This window comes from Podarcis vaucheri (genome assembly GCF_965113315.1).
Source record: "Podarcis vaucheri genome assembly, chromosome: 6".
NCBI lineage: Eukaryota > Metazoa > Chordata > Lepidosauria > Squamata > Lacertidae > Podarcis > Podarcis vaucheri.
In genome coordinates, this window is record NC_138764.1 from 94277317 (window position 1) to 94304057 (window position 26741).

The 26741-nt window shown below is 44.6% G+C and overlaps 1 protein-coding gene across 5 annotated transcripts in view; it reads left to right on the forward strand.

The window, feature by feature from the left end:
- The first annotated feature begins 7107 nt into the window (after nt 1–7107).
- Nucleotides 7108–26741, forward strand: part of PHACTR3 (phosphatase and actin regulator 3) — a 217469-nt gene continuing 197835 nt past the window's right edge. For 3 of the 5 annotated variants that reach the window (XM_082226124.1, XM_082226123.1, XM_082226125.1), the window contains exon 1: nt 7397–8137. In XM_082226124.1, the coding sequence (XP_082082250.1) occupies nt 8029–8137 (109 nt within the window). In that variant the 5' untranslated portion in view covers nt 7397–8028. Of the gene's footprint in view, nt 7283–7396; nt 8138–26741 lie in introns of those variants that run through there. The other 2 variants (XM_082226126.1, XM_082226122.1) reach the window with 2 other exon arrangements.

A 26741-nucleotide genomic window follows, 5' to 3' on the forward strand; every position in this document is an offset into this window, starting at 1 on the left:
ATTCCTGTGATGTTGGGACTAACAGAGGGGCAGTGAAACTGGATCCTGTGAGGTTGCATGGAGACTTATATTTCAAGGCCTGAAGGATGAACACCTACCATTCATTACTCAGTGATCCGAAGAACTCACTTCCCATTCTGCATTTGACACGTGTCAAATCTCGCATGGATAACTAATTGGATTTGGATTTGAATTTGAATTTGGATTGTTTTAATTTTCCTATTGTTAATGTGAACACTTTTCTTTCTATCCCCAATGCATTTTGCAACAAAAAATAAACACAAATGCCATGAAAAGAACGTGGCTCTGTTTCTAAAATAGGAGAGTGCGTGGAATAAAAACCAGGAGTGATTGCCTGCACCATAACACAAATCCACAACAGTATTAATGAAGACAACTTGTCCTTTGAAGACAAGTTGAAGGAACCAAGCATGTTTAGTTTAGAGAAGAGAAACTGAGCATAGGCCCAAGGACTGTCACACACCAGATGACCTCTACAAGTCATCTTCAACTCAGTGATCCTGTGATCCAACAGTACAGTCCTGGAGGAAAAATAAGAAGAAGAGAGAATTTTTTTTATACTCATCAAAATGAAGTTGTTATTATTGTCTGGTAGTTCTTCCTGCACTGATTTTGCCTTTCAAAGGGAAAAGAAAAATAGCACAGGAGATTAGAATACTGGTCAGAGGTCACACAGCACTTGCTGAGTAACACAAACGAGGCAGTTTAGAATTCTGCCGACTCACGGAAAAGAGCAAGCCCGCTGACTCACAGGAGCTAGTCGATCAGACATGACTCATTGCTTCCTTTTGTTCCAAAGAAAACATTCTCAAATGGCCAACACGGCCTTGCCTCTTAAAATAGAAATTTAAACAACTAAAAAAGATATTTCTTGCTGTTTTAGAAGCAAATTGGATACGTTCTGTCAAATTTGTGTGTTTGAATGCTCATTTGTTTTTGCATTTTTATGCGCTACATCAAAGTCACTGAAAAACAGCTATCACACCTGGCATGTGTCTGAATGGAGAGACCTAAATGGGCCACCTGATCCCAAAATGAGTTGAGAATGAATATTGTATTTTCACGTGTATAAGATGCCCCATTTATAAGATGCCCCCAATTTTTAGGGACTCCAATTTAAGAGAATAGGGAAGAGATTGCCCCCGTGTATAAGACGACCCACAGTTTTCCACATAATTTTTAAGTAAAAAAAATTAGTCTTATACATGAAAAGTGTGATACTGTGGGCTGGATTCAACTAGTCAGTCCTGCTAGTGGAAACTCATGCAAGGACTTCTGCTTTGTGAAAAGGGCTCTTCCCACCTTCCACATCTGGCAAACCTCTCACCCCCCCAATCACTTCCCCTGATCCAGGGCTGGGGATCATTCTGTTTGGCAAGCTGAAATACTTGTACTGACAGAACAATTCCTACAGCATTGCACTAAATCCCCCCCCCCCTTTGCTTTAAGCCAAGATAATTCTGTCAATGGAGGCAGTGAGAGATTTTACTTTCTTGGGCTCCATGATCACTGCAGATGGTAACAGCAGTCACGAAATTAAAAGACGCCTTCTTTTTGGGAGAAAAGCAATGACAAACCTAGACAGCATCTTAAAAAGCAGAGACATCACCTTGCCAACAAAGGTAAAAGCTATGTTAAAGCTATGGACTATCTACAAAAACATTATAAGTTATATGAATGTTGAGAATTTGCTAAGTTTTGGGAAAAACATGCTTCAGTATTGAAATTTGAAAATGATGGAAATTAAGTTATGATTGTGAAAAGTTTAAATTTTAGAATATATAATTAGGTGAAAGTACAAAAACACATGAAACAAGGTATCAATTTGCTGTTTATTTTTATTGTAAAGAAAGCAGGGGATGGAAGATGTGGGGAAGTCCAGTTGATTATGAAAAAAGATTCGGAAAAATGAATTTTCTTTTATTTAATTTTCTTCTTTCTTTTTGTAAAATCGCTTTTGCTGTGTCATTGAAGATGTATTTTGACCCTGGAAAAAAGCAATAAAAAATATTATTAAAAAAAAAACCAAAATCCTCTACTGTTGATATCAGGCCTCATTCATGTGTTCATAAAACACCCGATTTCTCCCACCCTTGACTGCTTACTCACATGTAGCTGATCTGTAGACTAAGTTCATTGAAAAGCACAGTGCCGTGGTGAAATTTGCATTGTTTTAGTTATGCTTTTCCCAGTAGTGATGTATGGAAGTGAGAGCTGGACCATAAAGAAGGCTGATCGCCGAAGAATTGATGCTTTTGAATTATGGTGTTGGAGGAGACTCTTGAGAGTCCCATGGACTGCAAGAAGATCAAACCTCTCCATTCTTAAGGAAATCAGCCCTGAGTGCTCACTGGAAGGACAGATCCTGAAGCTGAGGCTCCAATACTTTGGCCACCTCATGAGAAGAGAAGACTCCCTGGAAAAGACCCTGATGTTGGGAAAGATGGAGGGCACAAGGAAAAGGGGATGACAGAGGACGAGATGGTTGGACAGTGTCCTAGAAGCTACCAGCATGAGTTTGACCAAACTGCGGGAGGCGGTGGAAGACAGGAGTGCCTGGCGTGCTCTGGTCCATGGGGTCACGAAGAGTCGGACATGACTAAACGACTAAACAACAACAACAATTCTGTCAAAGCTATTGTTTTCATGGCAAATGAAGCTGTCATAGGTCCATCTAGCCCAACCTTGTTTGCACTGGCCAATATCAGCTCTCCTGGGCGTTCACAAGGGATTTTTTCCACAGCTGCTATCTGTGATAATTTGACATGCCAGAGATTGAACTTAATGCTTTGCACAGGAACTGCCTTATACTAAATCAGATCAATGGTCCATCTAGCCCAGTATTTTCTTTCCTTTTCTTAATGTTTATTTATGATTTTCAGTTATATACATTTCAATAGTTTTACAATCGTTCTAACGTTTCAAAACTCCTTCCTCCTCTTTCTGTGGTTCCTTAAATTTATTTTTTTACATTTCCTGCATATTCTAAATTAACTTAACTTACTCATTTAGTCATCTCCTTTAAATATGTACTCTTATAAAACTGCAGGTTATTACAATAATCCTGCCAATGTTCTTACCTGTTTACAGTTTGTTTGTAGATATTCACTAAACCATTTCCATTCTTTTATTAAAAAGTTTGCTATCTTGATTTCTTATTTTTCTGGTTAGTTTTGCCATTTCTGCATATTCCATAAGTTTTTGTATCCATTCTTCTTTTGTTGGGACTTCTTTTTCTTTCCATTTTTGGGCAAATAACATTCCTGCCACTGTAGTCACATACATAAATAAATTTCTATACTGTTTGGGTAGTTCTACCCCTGTAATTCCCAAAATGAAAGCTTCTTGTCCCTCCCCCCCAGTGCTATTTTAAACATCTTTTTCAATTCATTATATATCATTTCCCAGAGTTTTCTGTACTGGCTAGTAATGGCTCTCTAGGGTTTTACATGGCCAGCCTTTTTCTGTCCTCCCTGGAGATGCTGGTCGTTGAATTGGGGATGTCCTGCATGCAAATCAATTGCTCTACCATTGAATTACAGCCCTTTTCCATGTGCTTTGCCACTGAATTAAGCCATACACTGTAGTTCCCCTTCAAGCTGAATCTGGCAACCTTAATGTACGATCCATGGTTTACTGCAACACAGCAAATAACCACACTATGCAACCAGCAGGTTCAGAAGATAAAACTCTTCCTGTACTTTATATCTTTAGACAGCATCATGGGTCTGGGGTTGAATATTTGACCTTCTAGCACGTGCAAAGCTAGCATGTCGAGGAGATGAATTGTATAACATTCTCCTTCCTGACAGGCAATGACTGATGCTCTTTAATTTATTACAAAGGCAGTAAGCATTGCATATGGGAAGCTAAAATTTACTTTATTCCCTCAAATAGCAAACTCCGGTGGGAGGTGGCTGCCCCCCAACAGGGCTGCTCAGAATCATGAAGGAGATGTGCTTTGGGGGACTCCCTGGTCCTGAATGGGGTAACTGTGCCCCTGAAGGACCAGGTGCGCAGCCTGGGAGTCATTCTGGACTCACAGCTGTCCATAAGGCACAGGTTAATTCTGTGTCCAGGGCGGCTGTCTACCAGCTCCATCTGGTATGCAGGTTGAGACCGTATCTGCCCGCAGACTGTCTCACCAGAGTGGTGCATTCTCTAGTTATCTCCCGCTTGGACTACTGCAATGCGCTCTACGTGGAGCTACCTTTGAAGGTGACCCGGAAACTGCAATTAATCCGGAATGCAGCAGCTAGACTGGTGACTGGGAGTGGCTGCCGAGACCTGAAAGACCTACATTGACTCCCAGTATGTTTCTGAGCACAATCAAAGTGTTGGTGCTGACCTTTAAAGCCCTAAAAGGCCTCGGTCCAGTATACCTGAAGGACCGTCTCCACCCCCATCATTCCGCCCTGACACTGAGGTTCAGCGCCGAGGGCCTTCTGGCTGTTCTCTCACTCCAAGAAGTGAGGTTACAGGCATAGGGCCTTCTTGGTAGTGGCGCCCACCTCTGGAACACCCTCCCATCTGATGTCAAGGAAACAAACAGCTATCTGACTTTTAGAAGACATCTGAAGGCAGCCCTGTTTAGGGTAGTTTTAAATGTCTGTTGTTTTATCGCTTTATTATTATTATTATTATTATTATTATTATTAATCCTGTTGGGAGCCACCCAGAGTGGCTTGGGAAACCCAGCCCGGACCCTGAGATCCAGCGCCGAGGGCTTTCTGGCAGTTCCCTCATTGAGAGAAGTGAGGTTACAGGGAACCAGGCAGAGGGCCTTCTCGGTAGTGGCGCCCACCCTGTGGAACGCCCTCCCATCAGATGTGAAGGAAATAAGCAGCTATCTTATCTTTAAAAGACATCTGAAGGCAGCCCTGTTTAGGGAAGTTTTTAATTTTTAATGATGTATGGTTTTTAGCATTCGATTGGGAGCCGCCCAGAATGGCTGGGGAAACTCAGCCAGATGGGCGGGGTATAAATAAATTATTATTATTATTATTATTATTATTATTATTATTATTATTATTATCAGAAGTTTATCTATCTATATATCTCTCTGTATCTACTGTATATCTAGATAAACCTAAAAGGACAACCCTCCCCACAAAAGCAGCCCACTGAGGACTGAACAACAACAAGGACTCCCACAACACCTGGAGGACCACAGCTTTTCAAAAAACCATAGATCATAGAATCCTAGAGTTGGAAGGGACTCCAAGGATCAACTAGTCCAGCCCCCTGCAATGCGGGGATCTCAACCAAAGCACCAATGGTGGTGCATGACCAACTCTGCATTTGCAGACTTTTCGTGGAATGACATAACCAGGAAGTAGAGAGGGAACTGCAAAGCTGTGTTGTGCCCTGCAGTGCAAGGCCTGATATAACAGCTTGGAAGCAGCTTACTTGAGGAAACCATTTACTCAGTATATATAAGAAAATAAGAAGAGCCCATCTAATCCAGCCCCCTGTTCTCATAGTGGTCAACCAGCCCCATCTTTACATTCAGCTGGAGGGTGCCTGTGACATGTGCCTGGACCGGGACATCTTGGCCACAGCAGTCCACCCATCGATAACTTCTAGTTTGTTTTGCACAAGGCTGCCCTTCAATTTGTTTTGGATCCTGCAACTACTGCAAAACGCAGCTGCACAGTTGTTCTCGGGATCAGCTGAAAGCATTGCACAGGCTGCCAATTTGCTACTGGGCTAGACGAACGGTTTTGCTGACGATGTATGAAACCTCGCATGGTTCTGAACCAGGGTATCTGAGAAGCTGCTTTCCCCTCTACCTCACTCCCTGGTTGCTTAGATCTGTGGGTGAAGTTCTGTTGATGGCACCACAACACAATTGCAGGAAAGCATGCTGTGACCTGAAGTGAACCAAGCCCTCAAATGGTTATGTTTCCGATGTTCATTGAAAACTGTCCTTTTGTTCCAAGCCTCCCCGAATTACGTTGCAACCCTACTCCCCAGTTCACTTATCTGGGAGTAAGTCCCATTCAATTCAGTGGGACTTACTTCTGCAGCCTAAGTCCATTTTCTTTCTGCAGCTTTTAATTCTTTGTGGTATCAGACTTTTAACATCATGGTATGGACTTGCATCATATCCTGCTTTTACACAGCACTATGATATTCTCTGAATGCAGATTGGTTCATAAATTCTGAAAGAATAACACACAAATAAATATTCGCATTGCTTCTACAAGACAAAGAGTGTTGGGTGCATCTCTGCCTGGGGAGCAAAACTCCTTGCCTAATACTATTATGCAAACACCATGGGCTAAGCTGCTTCAAGCTCCTGTTTGAATCACTTCTGTTCACACAGACGTTTCCTGAAGTCTAGCTCAACCACCAGTTATTCAGGAATGCACTCCCCAAACAGCATACATGCGGTCAGCAACACACAGTGACCATGATTGTGTGCTGCATGTTGAATGAGTATATTGACGCTGCTTTTATGGGTGTCATGTGCCGTGTTCACCACCAAGCTTATTATATGTAAGCCTATCTATCAGCCAGCCAGTCAATCAATCAATCAATCAATCAGTGTGTGAGAAAGAGGATGGGCTTTCCCAAGTGTTCCCACCATTCTGAGGAGCGGTTGAGAACAATAAAAAGATAGGTTTGCAGATTGGGAAGGGTCTTAGCCCAGCAAATGAGCGTCTGCCTTGAACACAGGAGGTCCCAAATTCAACCACCGCCACCCCAGAAGGGACCCCGAGGTTCATCTAGTCCAACCCCCTGCAATGCAGCTGGAGCAAACCTGCAACACTGGCGTTATCAGCACCACACTTTAACCAGTTGATCAGATTCCTGCCTGAAAAACTGCCTGAAAAACTGGACAGCAGCTGTCACTCAGTGTAGGCAATACTGAGCTTCTCGGTTTGACTCCGTATCAGGCAGCTTCCTGGATGCTAGACATCTCTTGCTTTCCAGTTCCACAGGATCCTTACCAAAACACACACGCACTCCCCACCCCCACCCCCTGCCTGGGTCTAGAGAAAGTCTAGGCAAGGGAAACGCATGGCCCGCACCGCCGCGACCATGTGTGCCGGAACGTGCGTGTGCCATGAAGTCTGAAGCGCAGGCTGCTCTTGCGTCTTGCCACCGGGATCTCCACCAGCCTCGCCTCCGCTCTCCCTCCTCGTCAGGGGCGTGTGAAGGTGTCAGGTCGGAGAAGGCAGGAGGCCTCCGCCTCTCGCGCACACCTGCTGCTCCCCATTCCTTTCCTTCCTTCCTCCTCTTTTGTGCAGTGCAGGTAAGCTCTCTCCCACCCACGACCCCTCCTCCTCCTCCCTCCTCTCTCTCCCCCTCTCCTTCTCCCCCCATCCCCGGTGATGTCACACCTACTCTCGCAGGGCATGATGGGAGAATCCCTCTGTTTCCCAACAGATGCGCGAAGAAGAAGAGCAGCGGCAGCAGCAAGCAAGCAGTTCCAAGGAGGGTGGGCGCGCGCGCTTTATTTTATTTTCGCCTGCCTTTTCTCCTCTGCCTGGCCGTGATATAGGAAGAGACTCCTCCTGAGCCTAGGACTTGGCTCACTCCGACCTCCTCCCTTCACCTCACCTGCCATCCATCCCCCTTGCCTTCCTTCCGACCAAGGCAGCGTGAAGCCAGCCTTCGCCACCCAGAGGAGAAGATGCCCAGGAAGAAACTTCTGCAGCGCCCCGCCGAGCCCTAGGAGCCCCCAGGCGCTGGGAGGGACGCCCATCCCTGCATCTGGATGGTGCCAGCGGACTGCTTGGCATCGGGGCGCTTGCAGGAGGAGGCTGGTTGCCAGCATGCTCCCGCTGCTGGGACTCCCCGGCTGAGAAGAGAGGCGCGCTCTGCACCACCACCAGCGGGTCACCCCCTTCCCCGTCGTGACCTTGGGCTGCCTCCGGTTTCATGAGCGCCTCTCTCTCCTCCTCCTCCTCCTCTTCCTCCTCCTCCGGCCTCTGAGATCTTCTCTCCCTCCCCCTCCCCTCCCCACCCCCTCCCCTCCCTTCCCTTCCCCACCCCCTCATGGCTGCATCAGAAGAAGGAACTGGCTGTTTTCTCCCCAGAGGCAGGTCACAAAGCGACCCCAGCATCCTCGGGGACACCGCCGAGACTGAAGCCGAGGAGCAGCAAGGTAAAAATGCGAGCGGGACTTTCTCTCTCTCTCTCTTCCCCGCCCCTCCTCCTCCTCCTCCTCCTCCTCCTCCCAGTATAGCAGAGGATGTGGGCTGGGTGGTGAGGAATGGGAGAGAGTCGTAGAGGCAGAGGAAGAGAGAGGGAGAGGGAAACAGATCGGGAATGGGTGTGTGTCTATGTGTCTTCGCATCTGTCAATCTGGCAATAAGCCTGTCAGAGAAGGGAGGGCAGAAGGAAATTAGGAACATATTCTCTGCAGTAAGTCCTGAAATGATGCAGTGGCTTAGCTGTAAATAGGATTACATGAGAGCATTCTCCCCATCCTGGCCCTTCGGAAGGGCAACGCTCCCCTCTGCCAGCTGAAGGAAGCATTTCAGAGGAGGGCAAGGGGGAAAGAGCCAGGATTCTTCCCCGAATTTTTTCAGCCACCCTCTTGCTGGGCAGCAAGCTTCCTTAAACCTTGGATACTCCGTCCTCTCTCAGTACCCCTTCCTCCTTGAAACAGGCTGTCTTATTCACAAATGATAAAGCGAGGCAGAGAGAAAGGGACATGCCCAAGGCAGCTCAGGAAGTCATTGGCAGAGACCAGATTTCCAACTCCAGGAGTTCTGCATCAGAGGGCAAGCAGTCATGGCCAGGGCTCTCAGGCAGTAAAAACTCAGAACAGGTGATCTCAGGCTCCACCTGGCTGACAGTTACCTGATGCTGTTCACCTGCTTGGGAAGATGCTAGTCAATAATATTACCGTAGTTCACCCTGCTTTTTTTTGCCTGCAGTTGGAAGAGACTGGCCTCTCCCTTGTGCCATCATTGGAGAGGGATGCTCAGTCCAAAGTGACAAGAGCTGCTTTATCCTGGAAAGTTGCCTAAGCTCTGTTGTCTCGCTCTCACCCCACACGACATCCAGCCCATCCCACTCCTCTCAATCTACAGGCATGCAAACACACTGAAAATAAAACAGCTAAAATCAACACTGCCTGCTCCTTGTGAGACCATCCAAGAGCTGAGAGCAGTCAGGACGGGAGCTGGGTTGCTTAAGCTGATCTGTGTCGGTTCCCACACATAGCCTAATTTACCTGGGCAATTTAATCGAAGCTTGGGCATGTGCCTGACTTGCCCCTTGCAACAGAGAGAAAGAGAAGGTTGTCTCATAAGTGGGAGGGGATCAGCTGTTGGCATGAGAAGTCACCATGGAGATGGAACAAGCAGAGTAATAATTAAGTCACCAATCCCACCCTCTGGCCCACCCCATCGAGAAAGCAATTTTTGGGACACACCAAGAAGTAGGAAACACAACAGCGAGTGTTGAAAGAGAGAGGGAGAGAGGCTGGGAGTGGGGGTGGGAGAGCTTGACGTCTGCAACCCCATTTTTCTATTTATAAGTGTGAGAGAAGAAGGCTTTCACCACCAACAAGCCCTCCCCTTCACTTTCTCCTCCTTTTGAAGCATAAAACTCTTTCCACTGAATTGCAAAATCTTTCTAGCAGTGACTCACACACTGGGGTTCTCAAAGGAGCACAGCAGCAGCAGCAGCAAGGCATTGTGTTTGGGATTTTGTGTGTGTGCGGTGGTGGGTTAATTGCGAGAACAGTTGGTTCTGGGAAGGGAGCCGTTTCCTGTGGCCGGTGTGAAATTAAACACATGCGCACACAACAAAACGGGACCAAACTTGACAGGGTGCTTTCGTGGCAGGATTGTGCGGCAGGGGAATTCAGATGACAATCAGCTGGATGGGAAGCCCAGGACTCAACAGACTGATATGCACAAGGAGCCAAGGCTGAGTGTCATGGGCTCTTTGTGCAAGAGATGTTGACTTAGAGTCTTGATTGAACACAACAGAGGCAGCGACTGTTCCAATGTAGGCTTCAGAAAAATCTCCCATGGAAGTCTGTAACTAAGGGATATGTGGGAGGGGGCACTGACTTTGACACAGACCCCCCCCCCCAAATGAAACAAAATTATCAGAATATGCCCCTTCACTTAATATACCCTAGTTGTGTTCTGAGTACTCTCCTCAACACACACCCATTCCTGCCCTCACAATTTTATAGTCTACCTCACTGCCTTAATTAATGGGTAACTTTATATTCTGAATCTTTAAACTGACTGAGAGGTTGCTTTTTGGGGGTATTGTGCAATTACTTTCAGGAAAAGTAAATTAACAGGAAACCTGCTTTAAAAGCAGGTGTGTCTCATTAAGACAGCATCTCCCCCCCACTATACATAAAAATGCAATTAAATCCCCTCCTAGACCTCTTCATGCTATCTCTCCCCTCACCCACCAAACCAAGGTTTCAGCTATAGACCTGTCCTGATGTACTGATATCTGAGAGTAAATCCTGTTTGAGGGCCATTCCAAAACAGTGTTTTAAACCAGCACATGCTAGAGTCCTTCTCTCTTATTTGTCTTCTCCTTTTCACGATGGTCATTCCATCTGTCTGATGGCACCGCCTGTCAGAATATGCAAACATGTTAATAATGAGGACTGAGTGGCTCTAAGCTTCATTTTACACAGTCTAATAATTGAGGATCCTTGTTGCTCTGGAAACAGATTTTTTTAAGGGAATAATGAGAACAGCTGATGAATCTTTCCTGCCTAACCACGCTGATATATCCCAGGTCATGGGAACAAAGGCTGTCACTAGCACAAAGTGCTAGCCTTTCCCCCTAAGGGACAATAGTGTCTGAATGAGAGGAATGTTCATTTGTGTGCTTTCACATCTGAAGGCTGCAGAAACCATACATTCCCTTAATTTCAATTTCGCTCACTTCTTGCCTGTTTCTAGGTAATGAAAAGCAGTGTTGGCAGGCTGGCAAATAGATAGGCTGTATGTGTGATTTTTTTTTCTTTTTTAAAGGACAGATCTGTTTGAGGAAATGCATTTTTTTTATTTGCCTGAAGGAAGATCATTTTTTTTGCCCCCAAATATTAACTTATTTTGTGTTGCTTTTCCTAAAGAAAATGATGTTTAAACCAACTCTAGGCATCCGCGATCAAAACAATAAAGCAACAAGCAACACCCCATAATATACAGAATAAAACACACATAACTTCAAACAACGATTTGCAATAAATTACGAATGAATATCATTATATAAATGCCAGTTTTGTCTTCTCTTCCATAATTTCTGTGATTTGCATAGGCTTATTAGGAAATTGACTAAGAATACAACCTTCACACCTCTGTTTAAGAGATCATACACTGAGGTCAATAGGATTTACACTCAAGCAATTTTACAGTGTTCTGTAATTTCAGGAGCGGTTTGCATTCTGCTGTCCATCTAACCTAACATGAAATCAGTAAAATCCCATGTAAGTTAATGAGTGCAATCAACCAGCTCTCCTTCTGTGGAGGCTGCACTCATCTCATTGGAACTCAAGACTGCCTTAAAATAAATCTGTTTCAAAGTTCAGATTCAGATGCCAGTAGTAGGGGGCTAGAACTCTCTTGTGTGTCCACACCATGAGGACTGTATTGTCTGCTGCAACACATCCTGCTTTGCTTATCCAAGTTCCTCATTAGCAGATACGTTGACTTGATGGCAAAAGAATACTTGCAACTGTTGGAAAAATGGGAGCAATAGTTGCTTACAATTCTGTTCCTTCCGTCTTCAAAAGTATATGGAGAAAGAAGAAAAATGGCCAGCCAAAATAACCAAAGACTGAAAGTACCTTTCTTACCTATAGGGTGCTTGAGTGTGTGCAAATGTAGGGCACATGTCTGGTTGTGGTCCCAGTTGCTCATGGTCCCATCGATGGCAGTGGTCTATGGGGGAGTAATGCAATAAGTGCTCTTTTTTCTTCTGGAGCCCTGTATGTGGAACACCCTCTCTGGGGAAGTCCACTTATCACTTTCCCTGATGCCTTCCAAGTGCCTGTTAAAGATGAATCTGCTCACAACAGCCTTTGACATGTAGTGGGGAAGTTATCTGATTTCCCCAGTTGCTGGAAATCACAGATAGGAAGAGTGCTGTTGTGCTTGTCTCCTGCTTGTGGACATCCTGTGGGCACTTGCTTGGCCACTGTGAGTACAGGATCCTACTCTAGATGGGCCCTTTGCTTGACTCAGCAGGCTCTGCATTGCGTATGTTTGTGCTTCGAGTTATACTTGGTGATTTAATTGTTTTATGTAGAATAGTGGGCAGTGAGGCAGAACAGGGCCTTCTCAGTGGTGACTCCCTGTCTTTGCCAGCTGAGATCGGGTCGTCTTGCCCTGGTGACATCTTGACATTGCCTAGAAACATACTTATTTTGCCAGGCACCTGGTGGCTAAGTGTTCAGTGCGGCAAGAGAGAGTATGTCATGCTCTGCTGCTGTTTTCCAAAGCTGGTGTTGTTTCATTGTGATTTCAATTGATTTTCTTGGTTGTGTAGAATGTGCGGCTGTTTTTGAGAGGTTTTAATTAGGGCTGTTAAGCTGACCTGAGACTCCTCTTGGAGAAGGTGAAGCATAAAAGCAATGAACGGTAACAACATTAAGACAAGAATTGGGGGGGGGGGCTAATGGAATTGAGTACAATCTCAGTGGTAAAGCACCTGTTCTGCATGTGTGGGTTCAATCCCTGGGTAGAACTGGGATAAACTCCTGACGGAAATCCTGGATAGGCAGGTAGACAATAATGAGCTACAGGGATAAACAAACAAAAAAAAAGAAAGAAAAAAAGTAATTTTGCATAGGCCTAACTGACTCTTAGGGACGCGGGTGGCACTGTGGGTTAAACCAGAGCCTAGGACTTGCCGATCAGAAGGTTGGTGGTTCGAATCCCCACGATGGGGTGAGCTCCTGTTGCTCTGTCCCAGCTCCTGCCAACCTAGCAGTTCAAAAGCACGCCAAAGTGCAAATAGATAAATAGGTACCACTCTGGCGGAAAGGTAAACGGCATTTCCGTGCGCTGCTCTGGTTCACCAGAAGCAGCTTAGTAATGCTGGCCACATGACCTGGAAGTTGTATGCCTGCTCCCTCGGCCAAAAAAAGCGAGATAAGCGCCACAACCCCAGAGTCGGTCACGACTGGACCTAATGGCCAGGGGTCCCTTTACCTTTACTTAACTGACTCTTGGAATTGGCTACCGAAAGAACATGTTGAAGATCACAAACTTAGGTATTTTTTTTAATGGATTGGACAAATTTATTGAGGATAGGACTCTGAAAGGCAATTATGCTTAGCAGCGAAATTGAAGTTCCATGTTCAGCAGCAGTCTATCTGAGTACCAAAAGCTGGGGACGAACAACAGTTGAGGACTGATGCTTCCTAGCTTCGCTGTAGCTTCTAGCCGGCTGCTGTTGAAAATAGGCTGTGGGTGAGGACCTTGTTGCTTGTTCAGATATTCTTATGCTCTTTTATACCTGACATTCAGAAGACATCTTAAGGCGGCCCTATTCAGGGAAGCTTTTAATGTATGATATTTTAGTGTTTTTTGGTTTCTGTGGAAGCCGCCCAGAGTGGCTGGGGAAACCCAGCCAGATGGGCGGGGTACAAATAATAAATTATTATTATTATTATTATTATTATTATTATTATTATTATTATTATTATTATTATTATTATTTTATCTCCAATACCATTTTCATTTTATTCTCTAAACGAGGCTCTCTTTTTTCATTTAAAGAAAACTATTTGTCCCACACAATAGCTTTGAGATTCAAAACATTCTGCTTCGCTTTGTTCAGCCAAAAAGAAATTGCCTTTGCATTTTGTCATGGTAATTTCCCCCATGTTCCCTCCTGGTGCATGACATTGATGATCACAATACAGTCCTGACCTCAGCCAGTGATTACAACTTCAGCAGAGGCTATTGGTTCCCCCTCAGCCCCTATACGAAAACATAACCTTCTGGCGAAGAGTCCTAGATGGTCCCAGCTTTGATCCTTGGCATCTCCAGGCAGAACAGGAAAAGAATCCGGTCTGAAACTCGAGAGAGCCATTGCCAGTCAGTGTAGATGACATTGACCTAGATGGACCTCTGGTCTGACTTGGTATAAAGGCAGGTTCTGCTGTTCCTAACTCAAATAATAATAATAATAATAATAATAATAATAATAATAATAATAATAAAAAATTTATTATTTATTATTTATACCCCACCCATCTGGCTGAGTTTCCCCAGCCACTCTGAGCGGCTTTCAATCAAGTGTTAAAAACAATACAGCATTAAATATTAAAAACTTCCCTAAACGGGGCTGCCTTCAGATGTCTTTTAAAAAGAAGATAGCTGCTTATTTCCTTCACATCTGAAGGGAGGGTGTTCCACAGGGTGGGCACCACCACCAAGAAGGCCCTCTGTCTGGTTCTCTGTAACCTCACTTTCACAATGAGGGAACCGCCAGAAGGCCCTCGGTGCTGGATCTCAGTGTCCGGGCTGAACGATGGGGGTGGAGACGCTCCTTCAGGTATACTGGACCGAGGCAGTTTAGGGCTTTAAAGGTCAGCACCAACACTTTGAATTGTGCTCGGAAGCGTAATGGGAGCCAATGCAGATCTCTCAGGACCGGTGTTATGTGGTCCCGGCGGTCACTCCCAGTCACCAGTCTAGCTGCTGCATTCTGGATTAATTGCAGTGTCTGGGTCACTTTCAAAGGTAGCTCCACGTAGAGCGCATTGCAGTAGTCATAAGGGAGAGGCCAAGTAATTGCTGAATGCATGTGCTTTACCACTGAAATGCAGCTAGGAACTCTAAAATTGTAGCTCTGGGAAGTGAACAGCAGCTTCCTACCAACTCTTGGCACCCTTAACCACCTATAGCTCCCAGAATTCTTTGGGGGGAGCCATGACTGTTTAAAGTGGCATCATGGTGCTTTAAAGGTTGTGGGATGTGAAACGTAAGAGCAGTCAAGTACAACATTCCTAGAGTGAACATGTTTACACATGGGGAGGAATGTTTGTCCAGCCAGCAGGTAAACTTCCTGTTTCCTTCTGGGCTGGGACAGACTTCCTCTGCTTGTGACTAGAGGTGGGCGTGGCCTCACCTGTGCAGGTAACGACAAAAGCACAGGGCAGGGCAGCCATCTCTGTCTCTATGACTACATGCATCGAAGAAGCAACATCTGCTTAGCCAAAGATGCTTTCAGCCAAGCGAGGACAAAGGGACTGTCTCCTTATGAGATAGTTTCCAGGTGTATGTTACTTTTCTAAGCTAAGTCTGCCTTCTGGGATCCGATTGTGAACAGAATGTGAGTAAACTCTTTTTATACTTTTATAGAAGACTGTGTCGTGTCTTATCTTTTATGAGGGAATAAGGGGGAAATACCAGAACAGTTATTATAGAGGCTTTAGTGAGCCTGAGCAAACGTATCCACTGTGAGTTTGAAAGGGGAATGTTACTCTGCTAAATTGTGAACTTGTTAACACAAGTTGGAAAGGCTATAATCAAAAAATATACCCTCTCCTGCATCCCTGAACATTCCCACAAAGGTATGATGTGAATGTAGCCACAGTCACATTCTTATGACAGACCCCCAATTCTGGTGAGTCATCAGGGCAATTCTTAGGCAGTCTTGTCCTGCCCACGTGAGCACTGCCAAACAGTGCTTTGGCTCATGTTCGACTCCACATGGAACCGTGACCATTTGTAAACAATTTGATGTGGCAGGGGCTGACCAGATGGAAGGCTTTCCATGCCAGCTCTGAATTCAACCATGTGGCAGTGTTGACTGTGAACTATGCAGGTGCGAGGTATTACAGCTGGAAATGGAATATGCTGCAGTAGATTTGGTGTTTCTCTTATATAAGCTACAGCTCTTTAATTGTCTCAAGGTGTGGGCTCAAGGGGAAAGAGTTCTCTGAATCGTGGCAATGTTACTTTATGGTACATGAAGCACAATTTCTTTGTGGAGGGTTTGCAGCTCAGTAGTATGCTTTGCATGAAAAGAGTTTCCAATTCAATTCCTGTCATCTTTAGAAAGGCTGGGGAAACTCCCGCCTGGAAACCTGGAGAGCAGGGGATGGGGATTGTTGTCCAAAGAACCTGAAGTTTGGCGAACCTTCTTGAAGCTTGTGTCTCCCTTCATTGTTGGACTCCAAATCTCATCATCCCCAATCAGCTTAGGCAATGGTCAGGAATGATGGGAGTTGTAGTCTAACATCATTTGGGGCACAAAGGTTGAAGAAGGCCAGTGTAGACAATACTGATCTAGATTAAACATTGTTTTGACCATTGATATAAGCCAAGGCAACTTCCCATTGCATTTTAGGAAAGGCCTTGGGATTTTTCTTTTTGACCTTGAGCATCCAAATTGTATCCTTTATGGTCTAGTTTTAGGCAGGAGTCAATAGGGATCAAACTATATGTTACATGCAAATGGGCATAACTTTAATGTCCACTTTGCAAGGGGCTGTTTGAGAGCAGAGAAGCAGCATGAGGAGGAAGTACTTAACCCATTTTCCTGCTGTTTCCTACTGCAAATCATCCCTGAAATGGCTCCCCCACCAAGATTTCAAACACATTTTCCTTCTCATACGTGCATTTGAGACTTCCCAGGGAGAAAAGCTGCTGTGGGGAAGCAATTTGGTCCAGCAAATTGTGGGTGGGAAAATAATTAAACACCCCTTCCCTCCCGCTGCTTCTTCACTCCCACTCAACCCCTTCCAGCATTGAGTCCTCAAGAAAGGCGGTTGAACTACAGCTGCAATCCTTTGTGTGTGTTTGACATGTGCTTTTGGCCTTTTAATGACATTAAAACAAGAGGATGCAATCTCTCGGTTTTCCGTATATTTAGTACAGCGGGATTACGTTCTGATGCAAATTTTTGCCTTTTTGCAAGGCCCTGCATTTCATCCAGCTTCATGGCTGAGTTGACCTTGACACTCACACGGAAATTCTATGAATTGCCCAAAGTCACACACAGTTGAGTCATTGGGATCAGCTGGGATAAGAGCCCAGAAACCTTCTGGTTCAATCACAAAATGGCATGAAGTGGGCTGGAAAAAAAACAGAAATGAGAAATGGCAGCAGGAAGAGATTAAACAGAAGCCAACCTTTGATCAGTAGACGAAATCTAGAAAATTAAATCGTGCCCCTTAATTTGTGTTCCTAATGTGTTTCTTAAGTTAGTTGTAGAATAATAATTTGCTGTAGATCCTATGGCTAAGATAACCAAATCTGATAACAAGCATTTCTTCACCTTTGGAGGCTATGTCCATCTCCCTACCCGCTGGAAGTGTTATCGTACTGTGTATCTCCTCCTAAGGTGGCCAGTGATGGCCACAGTTCTGTGTAAGGTTTTGGTTGCCTGGCCTCAAAGAGGATATTTAATAGTATTTAAGAGAATATTTAAGATATTTAGAAATTTAAGAAGGATGTTGACAAGCTGGAGTGTGTACAGAGGATGGTTTGGTTTGGCGTGGAACAGAGGAGAGGAGATATGATAGCCATCTCCCAATATCTCAAGGGCTTCCACATGGAAGAGAGAACAAGCTTGTTTTCTCCTGCTCTGGCTTCCACATGGAAGAGAGAACAAGCTTGTTTTCTCCTGCTCTGGAGGGTAGGACTTGAACCAATGGCTTCAAGTTACTAGAAAGGAGGTTCCGGCAAAACATGAGGAAGAACATTCTGACAGTAGGTGCTGTTTGTGAGTGGAACGTTCTCCCTTGGGAGTTTGTGGACTCTCCTTCCCTAAAGCAGAGGTTGGATGGCCATCTGTCAGGGATTCTTTAGTTGAGATTCCTGTAGTGCTATAAAAGAGGCAATCAAAAACAGCAAGGGGATGGAGCTGCTGCTCAATGAGGAAAGGTTACAACATGTTCAGTGCTTTATTTTACAAAAACAGCAGATGATAGAGGTGCATAAGGTTATGCATGGCACGGAGAAAGGGCACATAGCATCTTTCTGCCTCTTTCATAATACTAGGACTTGGGGCCATCCAATGACTTTTTTGCACAGTACGCAGTTAAACTATGGGATTTGCTTGCATGATAGGTAAGGTAAAAGGCAAAGGACCCCTGGTTAAGTCCAGTCAAAGGTGACTATTGGGCTGCGGCGCTCATCTTGCTTTCAGGCCGAGGGAGCCGGCATTTGTCCACAGACAGCTTTCTGGGTCATGTGACCAACATGACTAAACCGCTTCTGGCACAACGGGAGACCGTGATTGAACCCTTAGTGCATGGAAATGCCATTTACCTTCCCACTGCAGCGGTATCTATTTCTCTACTCACATTGGTATGCTTTTGAACTGCTAGGTTGGCAGGAGCTGGGACAGAGCAACGGGAGCTCACCCCATCACAGGGATTCGAACCGCCAACCTTCCGATCAGCAAGTGGTTGGTTTAGTGGTTCATTGGTTTAGCACCACCCTTGTCCCTGCTTGCATGAGATGTAGTGATGACTACCAACTTGGATAGCTTTTTAATAAAATAAAATAAAATAGACAAATTCAGGGAGGATATCAAGGGCTACCACCTTCACATGCAGAATATTAGTTGGTGGTTCGGTCATCAAACAATGCACGTGTACATATGAAGCAGATCCCAATGACAGACAGATGAAAGTCTGCATTGTATCTGGGGTGTTGGGACATTGTAAGAAATTCCTATAATGTTAGGACTATGATGGTCCATTCACGCATGGAGGTCATCATTAGGTGAGCATCAATTGATGAACTTCTTGTCATCTACACAGATGATTTTCTCATGGTAAGTATTCTCACTTTGCTAGCTTTCATGCTGTGACGTCAAAGCATTTCTCCTTTCAGCATGCCCAGAATTCAACATCTGGACTCCAGACACACAGCTGAATCCCGGCATGCATTCTGATCCTTCCACATAAGAGGGATTCCACTAGCCATTTTAATTTAATGTCGGCTTGGGAGCAGAAATCCACTGGAAACTGTATAATGCGATTAAATAAAAACTCCTTCATCCCTGGAGCCATCAGAGGACCCACATTATCATTTTTTCCCCTTGAGGAGATGCTGGAAAGGCAATTAATTGCTTTCTGATACGACTGGGATTCAATAACGGCTGTGGCTTTAATGCTAATATGTCGATATTAGCAAAGGTAATTCAGCTAAATGGTGTTATCACGGTAGGTGGAGAGTTTCATGGTGGAGAACATCTGTTCTGTATGTTCTGACTGGAACTGATAATATATAGTGCTAACTAATCAGCATTAAAGTACTCCTAGGACACTAGGCTGCATCAACAGAAGTATAGTGTCCCCATCAAGCGAAGTAACAGTCCCACTCTATTCTGCCTTGGTCAGACCCCACCTGGAGTCCTGTGTCCAGTTCTGGGCACCACAGTTTAAGAAGGATGTTGACAAGCTGTAATGTGTGCAGAGGAAGGCAACCAAGATGATAAAGGGTCTGAAAACCAAGCCTTATGAGGAATGGTTGAGGGAGTTGGGTATATTTAGCCTGGAACAGAGGAGACTGAAAGTAGGTATGATAGCGATCTTCCAATATCTAAAGAGCAAGCTTGTTTTCTCCTGCTCTGGAGGGTAGGACCCAGACCAATGGCTTCAAGTTACAAGAAAGGAGATTCCAACTAAACACCAGGAAGAAATCTCTGACAGTAAGAACTGTTTGACAGTGGGGCAGACTCCCTCAGAAAGTGATAGACTCTCCTTCATTGGTGGCTTTTAAGCAGAGGTTGGATAGCCATCTGTCTTGGATGTTTGGCTAAGATTCCTGCAATGCAGGAATGGCCCCCCATGCTCTCCCAACTCTACAATTCTATGCTTCTATGATTTTAAGCCAAAAAAATAGTTGTGTAAGTACAAGCCCCCCTACCATTTGCATAGTTCAAAAGAATTTGTTTGATTTTTATTTAACTCCATTTCTGAGTCAATTTGTATACAACATCTTGAAGTGATTTAACAATAAAAACACATCTAAAGCAGTTTTATATATAAAAGCAATTTTAAATCCAATACAGTTTATATATATATATATATGTGTAAAACTCTTTCTACTAAAACAATTGCATAAGAGTGATTTTATAGTATGTTGATTAATAAATACGTATGTTCAATAAATTACTTTGCTCAGGTAATAGCCAGCCTATTAAGACTGCAATCTGATACAGTAGGTAAACCAACGTGGTGCCCTCAAGATCCTGTTGGACTACAACTCCCATCATCCCTGACTATTTACCATGCTATTCAGGGCTGATGGGAATTGGAGTTCAACAGGATCCGGAGGGTGCCAAGTTGATTGCCTCTGCTGTACACCCTTACCTGGGGCTAATCTCATGGAATATAGTGGATTGGGCCACAAAGCTCACAGCCTTACTAACAGCATAACATTTTCTCTGTGAGTCCATAAGAAGATGAGAAGAGCTTGCTGGATCAGGCATCCTATTCTCATAGTGAACACCCAAATGCAGAAAACCTTCAAGCAGAACCCAACTAGGATTGCCATATTTCAAGAAGTGAACATCTGGACACAGACATTGTTGGGCTTTTTTTGGTGTGGGCTTCCCGGACATGCCTGCAATATTCCATGTTTACTCATCCTGATGGTTCCTCCCTGCAGCTAGATGCTGCTGTCTGTAAGTGTGCAATCACGACTAATGTGACACAAGAACTTTTCTTCTCACTGCACCCTTCAGTTGCAGTTTCAGTACAGATGCCAGAGTGCCCTCCATGAAGACAAGTGCACTGTGTCCCCTTTTTGTGCCAAACAGGGATCATAAAGAGCAGATGATGTTTGGGCTCTGCATGCAAATGTTTCCGCAACCTCTCCTGCCCCTGCTGCCGTGCATACAACTTCTTCAGTCAGATCTTGGAAAGACTCAACCCTGGCAAGGAATAAACAGTAAATGAAAGATGCTTTGTTCTCAGGGCTGTGACACAGTGTACATTCTAGAAGCGGTTCTTGAAATTGTTATATATTGAAGATTAGTGTTCAGGTTTGCATTTTCTGCGTGGATGGCAGTCACATTGGAGGGCGCAAGCTCAGCTGAAAATATTCACTAGTTTCTTTGTGTGTGCATCCCCATGTGAATATTTTTAGTTGTTCTGAAAAAAATGCCTCCATTCTTTGATTATTTTCCAGCATACCTAGCGATAATGTTTGACTGCTCATTTGCATTGCCCTCACTCTTTATTGCCTATGCTTGACCTCAGTGGTCTCACATAGCTAAATCTGACTGGCTATGTAGTGTCATCACATGCTGCTTCCTGCAGGATCCCTGACTGGTTGGGATGTGACCTATATCCAGAAAAGAGAAGCAGAAGGAGCTGGGGAGTGAAGTAGCTCGTAAGCAGCAGCGCAACAGCCATGAGAGACAATGGTCACAAACAGGGCTAGCAGCTCGATGGACCAATGGTCTGACTCAGTATAAGGCAATTTCCTGTGTTACTATGGTAAAGGCAGCCCTATCGTAGAGAATCATAGAGTTGGGAGGAACCACTAGGATCATCTATTCCAGCCTTTCTCAACCTGTGGGTCCCCAGATGTTGTTGAACTACAACTCTCATCACCCCTAGCTAGCTCAGGGATGATGGGAGTTGTAGTCCGACAACATCTGGGGAACCACAGGTTGAGAACTGCTGATCTAGTTGAATCCCCTGCAATGCAGGAAACTCCCCCCAAACTTTTCCCCAAAGTTGAGCTTGAACCCACAGCCCTAAGATTCAGAATCTCATGCTCTATCAACTGCCCCAGAGCTTATTGATTGAAGATCCTAAGACATGTCTTACTGGACAGACCCACAAACTTTTGAACTGCGTCTGGAGTCTTGCATTTGGCCAATCTGTTTGGGCTCTGATCAGATACAGTTATACCTCATGTTACATTAGGTTCATGTTGCATCTTTTCGGCTTGTGAATGCAGTAAACCCGGTGTATACTTCCGGGTTTTGCCATGCGTGCACACACAGAAGTGTTCTGCATGCTTTGCGCATGCGCAGAAGTGTTCTGCACACTTCACACATGCACAGAAGTGTTCTGCGCACTTCACACATGTGCAGAAGCGCTCTATTGCGCTTCACACTTACGCAGAAGCACTGCTCTAGTTGAGGACTTTTCAGGGTGCAAATGGCACCCCAGAACGGATCGTGTCTGCAACTAGAAGTACCACTGTATATTTCTCATTCACTAAAGCATTTGCACATGTTTCCAGACACAGACAGGATTCAAGGGAGTCATAACATGAGCAGAGCTCACTCTTCTAAGAAGAAAAAAGAAAGATAGAGAGATAGGCTTTGTTGCTGGTCTATTGTCTCTGGAATTTTCCACTCTAAAATTAAACTATTCAACGCAAAGCCACATGGGGGGGGGAATAAAATAATTAAGGCTGCCATCTTATACCCATTTACATGGGAGTATGCCCAACTGAGCTCAGTGGGACTTACTTCTGAGCAAAGACATATAGGATTGTCTTGTAAGACACGTTCTTCAACTGAGGTAACATTAAAATGCATGCAACAACAGGTGGGCAACATTGTTTGATTTCATGTACCTGTTGGGTACAGAGAGACCATATCATAAAATCTATTTATAAATTAGGTTCTGGACATCAGTGAAAGCATGCTGGCGGTGGGGAGTCAATTAATGCTTGTGCAGCATTTGAAAATCCAGCTGGCGGAACAACTGCTAAGTGTTTTCTCATACTGCTTTCTTCAAGGAGCTGTAAACTGTTTACATGCGTAATTAGTTAAGTAGATATAATATTAATTTGTCCCAACCTTTAGCTCTGAAAGCCAATATGCACAATGGCCCATTAGTATGGCAGCAGCTAATGGGGCTTCCGAGTTTATTTATCTACAGCCTTTGCTCCATTGTTTCTGACCAAATTGTCGGTTTTGCAGCATGCAATTAATATCTAGAATTAATAATCCTGGCCGCTTGAAAAATGCCTGTCTTGTAAATAGCAGCAACTAAGTACAGCTCAAACAGAGAGCTTTGAATTACATCCTGTCTAACTTAAGCTTAAATAATAACAAGGAGGATCCTCAGTGCCCATTAAGTTCACCACTGATTGTTTTCGGGTTTTTGTTTGCTTGAAAATTCAAGGTGATTTATTGCACATAATGCATACCCAATTTATATGTGCCCTTGGGATCACATCATTTAACTACATGAAAGAAGTCAATAGCTTAAATGTTTGGATCTACATAAATATTTCACAGAGATGATCTTAATCAAGAGGCATCTGATCTTGTCTTCTGAGCAAGGGAAGACAAATTGTATACAAAGTGGTTGGCCCGGTAGGATTAATTCATAACCACAAACACTGGACTTCAGGAACCAATAAAAAATAATTCTATGGAGGTTTTCCAGTGCCATTAATATGTCCATCTTGTTCTTAGTCCTTTGTTGTTGTTTAGTCGTGTCCGACTCTTTGTGACCCCCTGGACCAGAGCACGCCAGGCACTCCTGTCTTCCACTGCCTCCCGCAGTTTGCTCAAACTCATGTTGGTAGCTAAGAGAACACTGTCTAACCATCTCGTCCTCTGTCGTCCCCTTTTCTTTGTGCCCTCCATCTTTCCCAACATCAGGGTCTTTTCCAGGGAGTCTTCTCTTCTCATGAGGTGGCCAAAGTATTGGAGCCTCAGCTTCAGGATCTGTCCTTCCAGTGAGCACTCAGGGCTGATTTCCTTAAGAATGGAGAGGTTTGATCTTCTTGCAGTCCATGGGACTCTCAAGAGTCTCTTCATCAGCTCTGAATCTACTTGTACTTGTCCTCCGCTCTTCCTCAGTGTAGCATGTTGGACGCCTTCCAACCTGAGGGGCTCATAACTTTTATATGCCTGTTGTCTTTGTCCATGGAGTTTTCTTGGCAGGGATACTGGAGTGGCTTGCTCGTTTCTCCTCCAGGTGGATCACGTTTGGTCAAAACTCTCCACTATGACCTGTCCATCTTGGGTGGCCCTGCACGGCATAGTTCATAGCTTCTCTGAGTTATTCAAGCCCCTTCGCCACGGCAAGGCAGTGATCCATGAAGGGGGTTCTTAGTCCTAGGAAACTATAAAACTACTGTAACTCAGGGTTTCTTCAGATGTCTCACACTCCCTACATATTACACATCCCTTTCCACAGAAGCCCTTAGTGCTATTATATGTGCTATCTTTCCTCACTTCCTACTGTAAAGCTTGAATTTAGTGATGGTGCCGAGACTGTTATCTCCAAGCTTCGAAGTACTGATTTGGGAGTCTTGCAATGCTCATCTCCACTGCATTCATCCTGGATAGCTCAGTTGGCTAGAGTGTGGTGCTGATCCCTGTATGAGACAACTGTATATTCCTGCATCACAAGGGGTTGGACTCTATGAGCACTTAGGGTCCCTTCCAACCCTACAATTGTGTGATTCTATGAGTGACGGCCACCAACTTGGATGGCTTTCAAAGGGGATTAGACAGATTTCTGGAGCATAAAACTGCCAATGGCTTCTAGCCGCAGTGGCTATGCTCTGCCTCCATGGTCGGAGCATATCCTGAATGCCTGTTGTTGGGAATCAAAAGGTGAAGAGAGGCACTGTTTTGCTCTGGTCCCATTTGTAAGCTTCCTATATGAATCTGGTTGACCACCATGAGAGCAGGATGCTAGACTAGACGAGCCTTTGGGTTGTTGCAGCAGGACTCTTTTTATACTCTTACAGGTCCCAACATTCTATTTTGGCTCCGAGTTCCATTACCGAAACATGTATTTTACCCCCAACGTCCTTTGGGAGGCGCTGTACTCAGGAACGGTGACGTCTGAGCATCTGGGCTGAACTGGCTTAACAATGGGCATCATGTGTTTTATGTGCATTTTTATGAACTGAATAGAGCAAATGATTTTGAGTTATGGAGGCGTGGAGAGTGTGCGTATGAACTTAACAGCGCTTAGCTCATTTTTTAAAGTTGCTTTTTTGTAGTTGTTAACATTGCTTTATAGAGCATAAATGCCTTATTGATTTGTTAATAACATGACTTCCGCTGTACTCTTAGCTTATTCTTTTCAGCTGCTGTTCGTTAATAGTGTCCTGGAGATTGCAACTGATGATTTGTCGATTCTTTCACACGATTTGGGCTGTATTTGTGATGCTCTGCTATGTTTTTATGATGTTGCTGTTATCTATTGTTTGTAAACCACTTTGAGATTCATTGGATTGAAAAGCAGCATAGAAACACAATAAAAATCAAATCGATCCAAACTACATTTCCCAGTGCTACTGGTGTTGGGCATGTAGCATGGCGGGTGTCTGAGAGGGAAGGTAGTTGGGGGAAAGAACCCCTCTCTTTGCTGTTTCACTTCACTTCCACTTCCATTGAAGCAGTGATGGAGGTACCTAATTAGGGATGGGAGTGGGTTGGAGACTCCGTGGAGGAGGAGTTGGGAAAAGGAACAAGCACTGTTTCTCTGATGGCATCACTGAGGAATTCAGCAGCCTTGGAATTGAGTAGGTAAACAATTGTGGTATTTTCTGAGCTTCTGGCAAACATTTCACACAGACACACACCAAGCCTGATTGGAGGAGTTTTCCCCATTAGTAAAGTGCATGCTCTTTGCGGCAGAGACCATTTTCTTTTGCTGATCTGGAAAGCCACCATGTGCACTGATCACATCAGAGTAATGATCATTAGAGAATTGCTGAAACCACGCCTAGAATTTCATGTGATTAAGCACATGAAATATTCTTTGTGGCATCTTCCCAGGATGGGTATGTAGGTTTTTTGGGTGACTGGAGGCATTGTTCACTAATTGTACCGGGGAAAATAATGCTTGGAAGCTCTCTATTTAAGGTGTGTGAGGAAACACACGTTAATTACAAATGCCGCTAACAAACAAGCCCCAGTAGCCTGTTGCTCAAAGATGGTTTGCTTAGCCCTCAAACTGGGCTGTTAACATAACAAATTCCTTTGAGAAAAGATGCTTCCCTTTTCCAGAGGCAAAATGTGAACTGCAGCTGTCAGACACCACAACAATGCAGGCATTCTCCTGCGGTGCTCAGGATCCCATGGTACCCTTCTACAATATTTCCAGCTGGGGCTCAAGGCTCAAGGGTTACAGCATCTGCTTTGCATGCAGAAGACTTGAGGTTCAATCCAAGGCATTTGTAGGTAGGACTGGGAATGTCCCTGGCCTGAAATCCTGGAGAGCTGCTGCCAGTCAGTGTAAACAATACAGAGCTAGATGGGCCAGGAATATGACTCAATGTAAGGCATTTCCCAATGTTCCTATCAGTGACCAGCTGATACAAAGCTCCATATATGTGCGCCAGGAGCCTGGGTGGAGTCCTCAAAACAGGTCCTAGAAAGATATGGAGCTGAACATTGGTGTTTTCAGTATGGTGAAGGCTGACCTTGGAAAGGACGGGGGATGTGGTTAAAGGGAAGAGGGCATGCCTTGCTTGCTGATGTTCCTAGGCTCATTCCATGAGACCTCCAGTTTATAAAGAGAACTTGGGGCAACAAAGAAAGAAAAGAACCTGAGTTCTTGCTGAGCTCTTGCCTGTTAGGGCTGTAGGACTTGACGTACCATTGATCTGCCCCAGTAGAAGACATTTATATGTCATATATCTTGCATATCTCTTAGGAGGCAGTGATGGCCATCAACTTGGATGGCATTGAAAGAGGGTTAGACCTCCATGGCCTCTACAAAATCCCCAAACAGGGATCTCCGTGGTCAGGGGCAATAATGCCCCCGAATGCCAGTTTCTGGAAACCACAGGGGGAGAGAGCGC